General features: G+C 41.1%; 1 protein-coding gene across 2 annotated transcripts in view; it reads right to left on the bottom strand.

Annotated features, from left to right (window-relative positions):
* Window positions 1-12,523, bottom strand: part of unc5ca (unc-5 netrin receptor Ca) — a 178,148-nt gene that overhangs the window by 35,079 nt on the left and 130,546 nt on the right. For both annotated transcript variants that reach the window (XM_015340405.2, XM_015340406.2), the window contains exons 5-7: window positions 4,553-4,733; window positions 1,071-1,238; window positions 60-224 (exon numbers count right to left, since the gene is read on the bottom strand). In XM_015340405.2, the coding sequence (XP_015195891.1) occupies window positions 60-224; window positions 1,071-1,238; window positions 4,553-4,733 (514 nt within the window). The remainder of the gene's footprint in view (window positions 1-59; window positions 225-1,070; window positions 1,239-4,552; window positions 4,734-12,523) is intronic.

The raw sequence follows: 12,523 nt of genomic DNA, 5'->3' as shown, positions 1-12,523 counted from the left end.
GAGACATGTGCCCTCTCCTCCGTGCGAGAGGGAGGACTGGCAAATGAGTGAGTACTTACTCTGCATACACAAGCCATCAGTGCAGTTCTGGGACTGGAGCACCATGCCATCGCAATCCTTGCCGCCATTTTTGGGTGCAGGGGCGCCGCACTCTCTCCTTCTCCAGTGGGTACACTCTGTGCCACATGTGGACCACTTGCTCCACTCTGTCCAGGCACCATCCACTAGGTTTTGACAAGAGAAGAGGATGAGGCCTACCACTGTATCCCCACCTAACCACTATGTCCTGCTTCACCACTGTCCCCACCTCACCGCTGTCTTCGCTTTACCACTGTCCTCAACTCATCACCACTGTCCTATACCTCACCACTGTCCTCACCTCACCACTGTCCTCAACTCATCACCACTGTCCCCACCACACCACTGTCTTCACTTTACCACTGTCCTCAACTCATCAACACTGTCCTACACCTCACCACTGTCTTCGCTTTACCACTGTCCTCAACTAATCACCACTGTCCTACAGCTCACCACTGCCCTCAACTCATCACCACTGTCTTCGCTTTACCACTGTCCTCAACTCATCACCACTGTCCTACACATCACCACTGTCCCCACCTCACCACTGTCTTCACTTTATCACTGTTCACAATCCATCACCACCGTCCTCAACTCACCGCCCTAGAAGATCAGTTCAGAGACTTCCTCTACCATGAAGGACTAAACATCTAAAACAACTGAAGCTCCTGAGCAGCAGTAAGGAGGGTGTTTAGAAACAAAGTGCCTGCCCATTGCCTATACCTCCTTTTTTACTGCATTTTCAGTTTAAGAGGCTTTCCACAATGAAACTCTGATGACCCTGGCGAGCTGCATCCCTTTACAAAAGGCAACATTCTGGCCTTCTGCTGGGAATGTTAACAATTATATGTTAAAATTATATTAAGTATGATTATTTTGCTGAATTAACTAAGGTTTTTGTTTAACATTTTTAAGACACTAAAAAGACAGCACCACAGAAAACAGACCATAATAACCATAGATAAGGCTCTGGCGATGACACTGTGGTCTACCTGGACACATCGTAGTGCAGGGCAGTTTCTGCATGTTCTGTCCCTCACAGAAAGCTCCTCCATTCAGGGGGGCTGGGTTGGTGCAGCTGCGAGTACGTTTCTGATATCCACGGCCACAGCGGCTGTTACATACAGACCACTCTGTCCAGGTGGACCAGCCTCCATTCACTGCAACAGACACAGAGAGCAACACTGAAGTGACACTGAGGCCACACTGAGGTAGAAGAGAGGTGATACTCAGGCTATAACGAATCCACACTGAGACGATACCGAGGTGACACTGAGGCAATACTGAGGCAACGTTCAGGCAACAGAGGCTGCACTAAGGCAATACTATGGCCAAACTGAGGCAATACTGAAGCCACACTGAGGCGATACTGAGGTCACATTGAGGTAACACAGAGGATACCTAACCACAGCAAAGACCTCTACAAATGGAGCAAATTTATGCAAAACAAGAAAACAGAGATGCGTAACGAATTAGAGGAATCTCTACAAAACAGACAATGATGCAACATGAATGTGCAGTACTACATTCTGAAATGAATGTCTTGCATGGGCATACCATCTTTTCCAGTATGTCTATGCAAGGCACTAATTTTAGAATATTTTAGTAATAGTATCTTTAAACTATACTCTGTCTTCCAAGTTGGTCAGGTTTATTTGTGTTTGGTTCTAAAAGTCTACTGCTTATAGTAGAAAAAAAACTAATTTCTCATCGCCTTATATGACCTGTTACATGTAGTGCAGCGAGGTGTATATTCAGTATGTAGATGTTTTGTTATTAAGTTGCAGAAACTACCAGAAACTATTATTATGTGGCAATACCCACCTAGAATTATCCTGAAATCCGTTTTTGAAAGCATTAATCTATGGAAGTCTAGTTGCTTTGTTGTTTGCTGTAATTGTTGATTTTTCACCTTATGCTGTGTTAAGTATATTCTCAACATTGTCATCTTTCTCGTTTCTTCATTTACTGCTTCAAAGGAAGGAAAATTAGCAGGCTCTGTACCTCAGTGAGGTACTTCAGAGGATGAACCAACATCAAAGACTTCTTCAGCCAAACATAGTCATAACTGACAGCACTAATGACTTCTTAAATGGGAAAGGATTGTGCCAAAATCACAAACAGATTAAGACCCTTCCGCATTTTAACACTACAAAATAAAACAATTTCTACATAATTTGCATTCGATTGTCATTTGCACCATACATAACATGCTTTATTTTTTTGGAAGTGGGCTTTTAATGAAAAGGAGGTGAAGTAAACATAAAAAAATGAATCCTCATAAGACGTCTTGAGTCTCGTACGTCAACAGCTACAGTACATGAAAAGGTTCACTTTGGAAACAGTAGGAGGGGAAGGAGGAATCAGCACTGACTTCTGTGTAACAAAATCCTCATCCTTTAAGTGTATCTTTCCAATTACACCTTTTTTTTATTCTGGCCAGATGCTGAATGTGTGGATTAGCATCACTGAGGAGAGATCAGAAATGCAAGTCCTATTTGTTTGACGGAGTACTTATTTTCTTTTCACTGCATTTGATACTGACCAAAATGAAAGACAAACAGTGCATCTAAGTATGAGAAAATAAAACCTTCATACACTGAGCACCTACGATGAGCCCTTCTGTAAAAGTTTGAATAAAAAAAAACAGCTTTAAAATTCCAGTAACAATCATGCTTAGGAACACTGAGAAAGTCATCATTGGTAACGTCATGTTATCTATTCTATGTCCAACTGGCTGGGCCTGCTTTTAAAACTGTTAAAAAAAAACTTTTTTTTTTATACAGAGATATATGGAGTGAAGAAAAGTTAAAATGCAAAAGAGGGATACAATTTTTTTCTAGTATGTTCATCTTATATGTCAATAGCCTTATAACCTTATTCAAGGTTATGTTTCTCCTTCATGTTAAGACATTGACTCCCACACCTGGCCTTGGATGGTCTGTGTTTTGAACTGAACAAAGAGCTGCACTACTGGCCTTAATTTATTCCAGTTTTTTCTAATTTAAAACAGTAGGAGCTCAGACCATGGGCTTCATTTCTTTCTGGCTGTGATAAATGAAATCTACTCAAAGCAGAACTGCCAGGCTTTCTGTTCTTTCTAGTTAGTACAGCAATGGCAGGGCTCAGCAAAGTGGTAATACAAAGCAGGACAGAGTTCAAGGAGCAACTGCCCTTACGCTGATGTACAGTAGGCTGTCATCCTGCTGGAAAGTCTAGTTAATTCAAGTGCAGAAGCAGTTCACAATATGATTATGGATTAAACATCTGTGGACTCCAGTCGCGGCACCTCAGCACCATCTTCCAAAAAGAAATGTGTACCACTGTCTGTGCAAAAAACTGACATATACAAGTGATCCCTCCCCTATGTACCTTATTCCATAAAAAAGAAGAAAGAAGGTACTTGCACAACAAATTGAAGAAATTTGAAATCGGAAAATATCCTACTTGTATAACTGTCTGCATAATGCCTTGCCGATGCCAAATGTCAGCCTATCCAGATCCAGTGTACTGTATGTATGTTTGCTTTTGTGCCTAGCATTTTGTGACGGCTTTATTTTGTCACTGTTGTTATAAATATTATGTTGGGGCTCCTACCTTGACTGTTCTTGACATATTTAATCAAATACTCAAATAAATGTACTGAATTCCTTGTAAAGAACATAGAAAGAAATGCAGCAACTTGCATCTTGCAATATTGCTGCTATTATGATCATTTTCTCAGAAGCAGAGTTCCAAGAGAGCAGATGAAAAATAAATATAAGAAATTCACACTACAGCCTCAGCCTCTCTTATGAAGTGCCACACTAGGGTGTAATTAGAAGAAATCCTTTAAAAAGTGAGATATCTCTTAGGACATTTTCAGAGCTTTGGGAGTTCAGATTGATGTGGTTATATTTTGAAAAAAGGATTAAGGATGAAATGTGAACATGTCTGTGGAACAGAAGCGCCTTAGTGTTTAAACCCATTGATGCAGTCCATGGGGTCACACACTGGCGCAATCCAGGGGCTCACACACTGGCGCAGTCAGGGGCGTCAAACACTGGTACAGTCCAGGGGGTCACACACTGGTACAGTCCAGGGAGACACAAACTGGTACAATTCAGGGAAACACACACTGGCACAGTTCAGGGAGACACACACTGGCACAGTTCAGGGGGTCACACACTGGCACAGTCCAGGGAGTCACACACTGGCACAGTCCAGGGGGACAGACACTGGCACAGTCCAGGGGGTCAGACACTGGTACAGTCCAGGGGGACAGACACTGGTACAGTTCAGGGGGTCACACACTGGCACATTCTAAGGGGACAGACACTGGTACAGTCCAGGGGGTCCCAGGGGGACACACACTGTCACAGTCCAGGGGTCACACACTGGCACAGTCCAGGGGTCACACACTGGCACAGTCCAAGGGGTCACACATTAGTACAGTTCGGGGGACAAACACTGGAGCAATCCAAGAGGCTCATACCATAGACAATAACCGTGGCTGTGGTGCTCCTCCTCTTGGCCACGATGTTTTTGGCCACACAGGTATAGTTAGCTGTGTCTGACAGCCGGGCCTGCTTGATGATCAGGTTGTGATCGATAGTGATGTAGAAATTACGGTCATCTGAAGGGTCAATTATGTCCTCGTTTTTCAACCATTCCACCTGGAGAAAAGAATACACATTCAGAATAAGTCAGCTGGAAAAGGTGATACTTTCAAACCAGATTTGAATTTTAACATATGAATAACATACGGTATATTCACACATTATTCTAATTGACAAGGACAAGTATTATCCCAGTGTGCTCATGGCATGCATATACTTCTGAACAAAGCAGATCATCCCCTGTATAAACTTTTTCGACACTGCTGTCCTGAAAAGGACAGATATTTTTCTTTTTTCCCTGTAATCAACACTGGTTTTGCTTATTTTCTGTATTAATCTGTGGTATTATTGGCTGGTTCAAACTATTGCAGTCTGGCCATTCTGAAAAACCCCAGCCTTCTGTGTGGGACATGAGACTGTAATGTCCTGGGCAACGCGCTTCACTGATATCTTGTTGCCATCGAGCCGTTCAAGTTGGGAGAAAGTGGCCATCACTACTGTGGGTCGTTGGCACGGGATACAGGGTCCGGAAAAGGTTTGTGAACCACCTAGGTTAGTCCTGTATTATTTCTGTATAGTTTCTCCTAAAACATAATTAGATCTTCAAGAAAGTCTGAATAAAAAAGATGACGATAATTTGTATAATCTTAATGGGGCTTCACAGATTTTATCTTGGCATTGTATAATGGGGTGACTGAAGAAGACAAAAAGAAGCACAAAGGTAGGAAGCTCTAGGGCCTCCAGCCCATTCCAATAAGAGCAGCAGGCCAGCTGGGGGCATGTTCAGGTCTCAATTTGGCTGACTACTAGCTTGCCCTGTGTTGCCCTGAAACTCGACCAGACCCCTCCACAACCCTCTTTCAGCTGTGCGATCAGGCTGGCACAGTTTGACCAGCCTTTTACTACTACTGTACAAATCATGAAGTGCAAACTTCAATAGATGTCTCAGGAATCACTTCACTTTCAGCTGTAAAAACCCTTTTATTTGCATTCATCCTGGGGTACCTACGTCACGCTGAAGTGGAACTGAAGCACAGGTTAATGTAAAGCAGAAACCCAATCTTGAACCAGCTTGCTCGTTATCATCAGAGGGCACTCGCTCTCAGGAGTTCTGCTCTCATTGCCCGTGGAGAAGGAGTCTGAAATTGCAGACGTGACCTGCACACCGCCCGAACACAGCTCCTCACGGCGAAACAAAGGACATTACATTTAACTTGACCTTCGGCTGATCCCTGACTAGTCCTTAAGTGGTCCTCATTTCTTTGCCTCAAAGAGTCCACAAGGGCTGGTTATCCAAATCCCAGAGTGCTCCTGAAAGCTTTGTCAAGGAGATAATTGAAACACAAGTGTGCTGGCTTTGCCTTTCTGATTACAAATGTATTGTGGATCCCATTTAAAGTAAAAAATAAAAGTGATGCCTACATAGATATTTGTAGATATAAAGTTATATGCATAAAAGCCAAACAAAAGTCAAAGTTAAATAAGGGCTGTAGTTCAAAGCCTGGTAAAGAGGACTGAGTAGTATCTAGAGTGGGCAACACGAGATCGTCTAACATTGGTGCGATTATTATTATTAATCTAGTTGATGTTTTTGATCTAAATGCAATTAACAGAGGTTATGATGGCATATGTTTCTATAAATATGAATACCGGGACCCCTATACATGCTGGACACACTTGAGCAAGGTGATTACACTTATATTTAGAATGTACTTTTTTAATATATAGTAGAAAGTAACTTTTTTTAATCTGTTATTATTTTTGTCAGTTTTGTTATTTACACAATCTTGTACAATAAAACCCTTTGAATGCTGAATGCTGACAGTTATGCAACCCATTTCAGCAATTTTTCACTGTAATGCTATGCACAATCCTGTCTCCAATCCATTCTCTCCCCTTGTGCTCTCTCCTGGCCTCTCTGCTTTTTCGGATGGACGTTCAGCTGTTCCTCCCATTCATTCTCCTGTCTTGGATGTACCTCCTTTCCCCCCATGACATAGCATTACAATTAGTTCTGTAAGTTGTATTACATTGGTTCACGTATTGTAGTATTATGAATTGCTATGTTAGGAGTTTTTTTCAATATTGCTCTATGTGTTATTTCTGCCTTGTTAACATTTAATTTAGAAATACACTCCGAATTAAACAAGCACACTAGACTGGGAAAGAATTCAAGATCAATATTAAGAACAACTAAATACTGTACTTGTTTCTAAGTTCTGTGCCTGAATTTCTTTTCTTCCTGTTTATGCATCACTAATAAACTCAGATGAGGCAGGAATACAGTACAACAGCTGGGTTCAAGAACACACATATACTCTCCAGTGAACTGAAAAGGGAAGAGACTTTATAGAAAGTATTGTACTGGAAGCGGTCATCGACTGTCCGTAGACTTGGATGTTGTCAAGCCTGCCTATGAGGCTCAGCAGCTAGGTGGACTACTGTACCGCTAAGTCAGAAAAACAAGCTCTCTAAGCCCAAAAGCCAGCATGAACCTGACTGTTGGTAACAACAATAAGAAAATAGTAGAAGAAACTGAAAGAGCTTTGCTGTGAGAGACAGCAGAGTGAGGATAAAGTGGAATATGTTAAAGAAATGAGAGGCAGAATACAAAGAGAAATCAAATCCTGCCACCAGACTCGCAGCTCAATGCTCCTTTGCAATAACACCTCTCAGAATAGTCACAGTGGAAGATTCACATAGGTTTTGGTTCATTATCACAATGTGCTTTTCTAGAAGTACCAAAACAGGTTTAGAAAAAGCTGGCAGGCTATAGTGTAATTAACATTCAGAAATGTGAAATGTATCACTTTGCTCTTGATGCTGCCTGTGGCCTGCTGTCTTCATTAAAGACACATAGAACCAGCCTGGCTCTTGAACTATCGCTGTCGTACTGCTACTAGTATTACTATACCTACTGCTTACACAGATAACAGCCTGCAGTTTCACATTTCACTCTCAATGAAACCCACACACTCTTGGTTTGACTTACTCTATTAAGCTCCTATAAAAGCTAGAAATTAATCAACTAGAAACCTATAATAAAACAACTCCCACCGCAGATGTGCAAACAAACACAACTTCTTTTAATTCTGTCACAAAAAACATTATTTGATTTCTGCAAAGGTAAAAGTTTTTGTTTTCCTGCAGAATTTAGCTGCTGTACTTGCGACGGTTCTGACAAGGAGTCCCCTACGTGAAAGGATGTGTCCCTTTAAGAATGTAATGCTGATCAGCTCAGCATTTTCACAGGGAAACAAAGCATAGGGGCTTGCAGATTTTCTGAAGTCTTGAAGTTAAGAACAGTGCATTCTAGCAGCTGTGGAGAGCAGCTTAAAACAAGATTAGACATTAGAAGAGTCAGGCAAGCAAAGAAGCTCCCCAGACTGTGCCGAAATGCTAACCCCTCAATCCGACTGGGGCACAGCGGCACATTCTACTCATGAAGGCCAGGTCAAGCGGTACTTGCTGAATCTAAAAAAGTAACAGGAAATTCAAAGGGAAATACTCTCTTTATATTCATAAGCGTCCTAAACATGAAACGACTTTCCTCAAGAATCAGAAAAACGCAGCAATGGTTCAATGACCCTTGTGACTTGAAGAGCTTGATTTTGAAGAGTTTGATCTAAATGAGTCCCAGCAATGTCAGTGATTTTGTCATCTTATCTACTTCTCATTTATTCAGCCGCTATGAATTTTCATGCATCAACTATATGCGTTAAACATCTCAAAACACTAAAGAAATCCCTGGGGATGCAAGCCGAACAGAGGTATATTACATTATACCCAGAACTACAGGAGTGCTTATTTGAAAGTCAGTTTGTGAAATCTGAGGCTGCCCTACTGTGAGCACACTTTCACCTGCTACGATCACAATTTGGATCTACTGAACTCCAAAGCCACAATGCTGGGTGCACAATGCACCACCAAATGAGACTTTCAACACTTTGAATAAAAATAAACTTCATTGCAGCTGTGAAAACACCTTTGTGTGTCTGAGACTCTGAGAAAGTTATGGTGCAGTGCAAATGAATACATCACCACACAGTAAAGTATTGGAGATGTTCCAGGACTTCAGATTCAGAGATCTGGAGGCAGACATAGACAGTGATAAAAATAACCCCCATCACCACGCAGTTCTTGTAGGACAGGGCCCAGACATCACCAACAGTGATAGCACTGTCTGCCTGGGGAACTGCAAACTGCCAGGAAGACATTTTGGAACAAACAACGACCATTCTGAATGTACTCTGATTGTGACAGAGTTTGTCTTGCAGTTTTTATTTCTTCTGAGATGGGAAAATAAATTAAAAAAGTTACAATGTAATTCTGTATTGATAGGCAATGTATCATGTTTGGCATACTATTACACAGCAGGCACAGAGGGCTCGTTAAATTTTTAATGATTTGTAAAAGGGAAGTTATTTGTTCAGGGAATCTAGCCTTTTTATAAGAGAAATGCCTGAAGTTAATTTCTCAGGAAACACAACACCTTTCTCCCCTGGTACCCCTCTAGTCAAAAGTGTTGTTTTAATCAGAAGGTAATTCCTCATACACTGCTGCTTTGTACCTGAATAGAGGAGAGGACTACCTGTTGTTTCCTTCTTTCCTATCAGAAAGAAAGATAACAGCGGATTTCTTTTTCAAAGAAAGGAACATAGATCACCTACGGCTCACTGAGAGATGCCAGAGGGTAACTGTTTGCAAAGGTAGATTGGTTCCTGAGGAGCTGCACCTTTGCTATGGTGAGGGCAGTGAAGGGAATAAAAAACAGGATTATTTGTAAAGCACAGAGAGACAACAAATCTACAAGTTACTCAAGAAAATACTGTATGGCTTTATTTGAAAGATGCTGTGTATTGGCTTCATAATCTCCAAACTGCAACACAAGATGTTATAATCACATGTATAATACTTTATAGGGTCATGCACAAATGACATAACTTGTGCATAAGAAGACAACTCATTTCTTTTAGTATTGTTTCTAGTATGATTCATGTGACATTGATGTCCAATGCGTGTGTCTGACTGTGCCAGGTCTCTCCTGTTGAAACAGGTGTATTATAGTATTATATTAAATCCCAGAGAACCCCTTGCCTCTTGCATTTTATCTGTAAGAATCTGTCTTTACATGGCAACAGAGTGCTGTTGGTTTTCAGTATTTGCTACAGCTCACATGTAAGCATTTGGAGATCAAGGGTGAAAATCACAATTTGTGAATCAAGTATACTGAATTCATAAAACACTGAAAACAAAAATGTGCCAGGAATATACTTCATAATACAGCCGCCGATTTAGTTGAACTGACTTGTCTATGTGACAGGTGCCTTCTTGAGCAGAGCAAAGCATTCCTTTTCATGATACTAGAATTACTCATGTTCTTTCAACAGCAGCAGCCTAATTACTTCCTTAATCACAGTCCTTGATTACCATCCCCAATGAAATTTCTTCCCAGCAAAGCAGTGGCATGCAAGCAAACAGGTATAAAGAAAATGTTAAACAGTTTAACAAAATGTTTCAAATCCCAGAGCCACTTGTAATAATGGTCCAGTAAAAATACAAAATTCAAAATGCAAAGTACAAGGGGAGAAATTAACCATTTTAAGTTGTTTTGATGAAAAAGGTAAACACAATATGCAAATCATGCATTATAAATTAACTGCTTTTGTGCAGTTTTATCTGCCATGCTACAAAGTCATTGACTGTCAGACGGAGCATGAGAAAGTGTCACTCCACCCCAAAGCTCATACAAGTATAGAGCATGACACCACTGTTATTTTAAAAATGTGATGACTACTCCTGGGAAGGAAAGCTCACATGCCAAGAGCATTGCAATCAAAGATTTATCTCATGGAAGCAATTCCTGCCAGCTGACTCCAGACCAATTTCGCATTTTCCCCAGTGCTGTAAGACTGGTGAGACTAATACTGTGACAATAGGTACTTTACATGTTGAAGTAAATAACCCCCAAATACCAAACTTATTCAAGGGAATTCTCCAGGTGACAGGTCAAGACCCAGTAGAGATGTAGAGAATAACACTGCAGCTAATACAGGTGCTAATGTTTCTTCAAGAACAGTAAGATGTACTTGAGCACAGATTGGTCTAAATGGCTAGGAGGCTGCTGCGAAAAGTGCTTCATCTGTTTCATTTGTTTCTCGTCAGCATGAATTGCTCTGCATTTATGTGAAATTTAATGTAAAACTTGAAAACATATAATTTACTGAACACAGCAGAAGAAGTAAAAAACAAACCAGGAGTTAAGAAAAACCAGCTGCTTGAGAACTTCCGATAGAACTTTGTTTATGCTATAATAGTAGACAATATTTTGCTCTACAACAAAAGATACTTTGAAAGTCACCCTGTTAGTCCTCAAGAACAAGGATTTTAATGAAATGGGAGCAAACTTTGTGCCTCGTTCCCAGCTCAGTAACACACCACGCATGAAAAACGAACAAAAACCAGGCAGATGATGAATTAACTCTGAGTGTGATGACAGGTATGCATTAATTGCAATTAGAGACAATCTCAGTGTCAAGAGCCAAAGTATGTAAAAGCTGTGTCAGAGAAGAAAGGAGAGCTCAGATGAAGGAAGATAACAAATTACTTCATGTTGGTCTTTAGACAACACGATACTGCTTGCTAATCAGTGGAGTTTCAAACCTGAGCTTAAAACATGCACGGCAGATGATTAAAATGCTGTTTGCATTATGGTATTGTTCATAGAGCTACTGACACACTCCACTCTCTCCTTTTCTCAGCATCACATTATACAGCTGTGATTCTCTCAGATATCACATTTAAAAATACTCCACAGTGCTCTTATAATTGGGGCCAGAATGTCTCTAAAAGTAAGGCATCCAATTAAAAACGTGATGTAGTCCCAAACCTTTTTCCATTAATAAATCAGGAGCTGCTTCAGTTTAAAAAGAGTTACAAAACTAAAAGCAAAATGAACTTTACAGACACTGTGCAAGAACACCACATTGGGACTTTCTCAGCGCTAGTAACAACACACAGCAGAGCCATCAAACAAGTGCTGCTCAGGCCTCTGCTCCACTCTGTGGCTGACAGTGTTATAATAGAGACACTTTCATGACTGAAACATTTGCATGTAGTTGTCGTTTAACTGCTCTATCAACTGATGAGTTATTTCATTGCCTTTTCATTTAGAGGCCCGGTATAAAGTTGAAACCAAGTCACCTGTGAGGAACTAGCGGAAGGCAAAGGAAATGCAAGAGGCGGCACCGTTTTCATTCATCACGGTAAACTATTATGAGTGACGCTTCCTGGGTTCCAAAACACTCCTTCAGCTAATTGAATTAGTGGTCGGCTCGAAATATTAAGATGCCTGCTGGAATCATCCCTCCTATAATGGTTTATGAAAGAAGGGACTTAATAAGACAAAATTCCCCCTATTCTCAGGGGCAAGGTGTCCGCGTATCTGCAGTCACTGGTCCGTGTCTAAACCTAATCCACGGCCTGTTCAACACAGATTGTTCATATTATCGCAAAGTGCCTGCTAATCTGTCAAGATGTGCCGCCATAATCGACACACAGTTTAAACACCTGTTTGAAAGCTGAGGCTTAGTGTTACGGCGTGCTGCACCTCAACACTCCCCCCCCCCACCACCTCCTTCTTCTCCGCATTCCCCTTTCCCAGCTCCAGACAGATGTGCTTTACCTCATTATTCACTGATTGGTACCGGGAGATGCATTAACATAATTGGCACATTTGTTCTAATTAACTGAGGGAAATTGCCACATGTCACCCGACATCAAGTGCAGAATCACAACTGTCAGCGCGAAAAGAGAGTGAGAAAAAAAAACTTATGCGCAGTAAAAAG

Source organism: Lepisosteus oculatus, chromosome 3, assembly GCF_040954835.1.
Source record: "Lepisosteus oculatus isolate fLepOcu1 chromosome 3, fLepOcu1.hap2, whole genome shotgun sequence".
Taxonomy (NCBI): domain Eukaryota; kingdom Metazoa; phylum Chordata; class Actinopteri; order Semionotiformes; family Lepisosteidae; genus Lepisosteus; species Lepisosteus oculatus.
The sequence above is the reverse complement of the archived record's forward strand: the minus strand, read 5'-3'. Positions and strand labels throughout refer to the sequence as shown.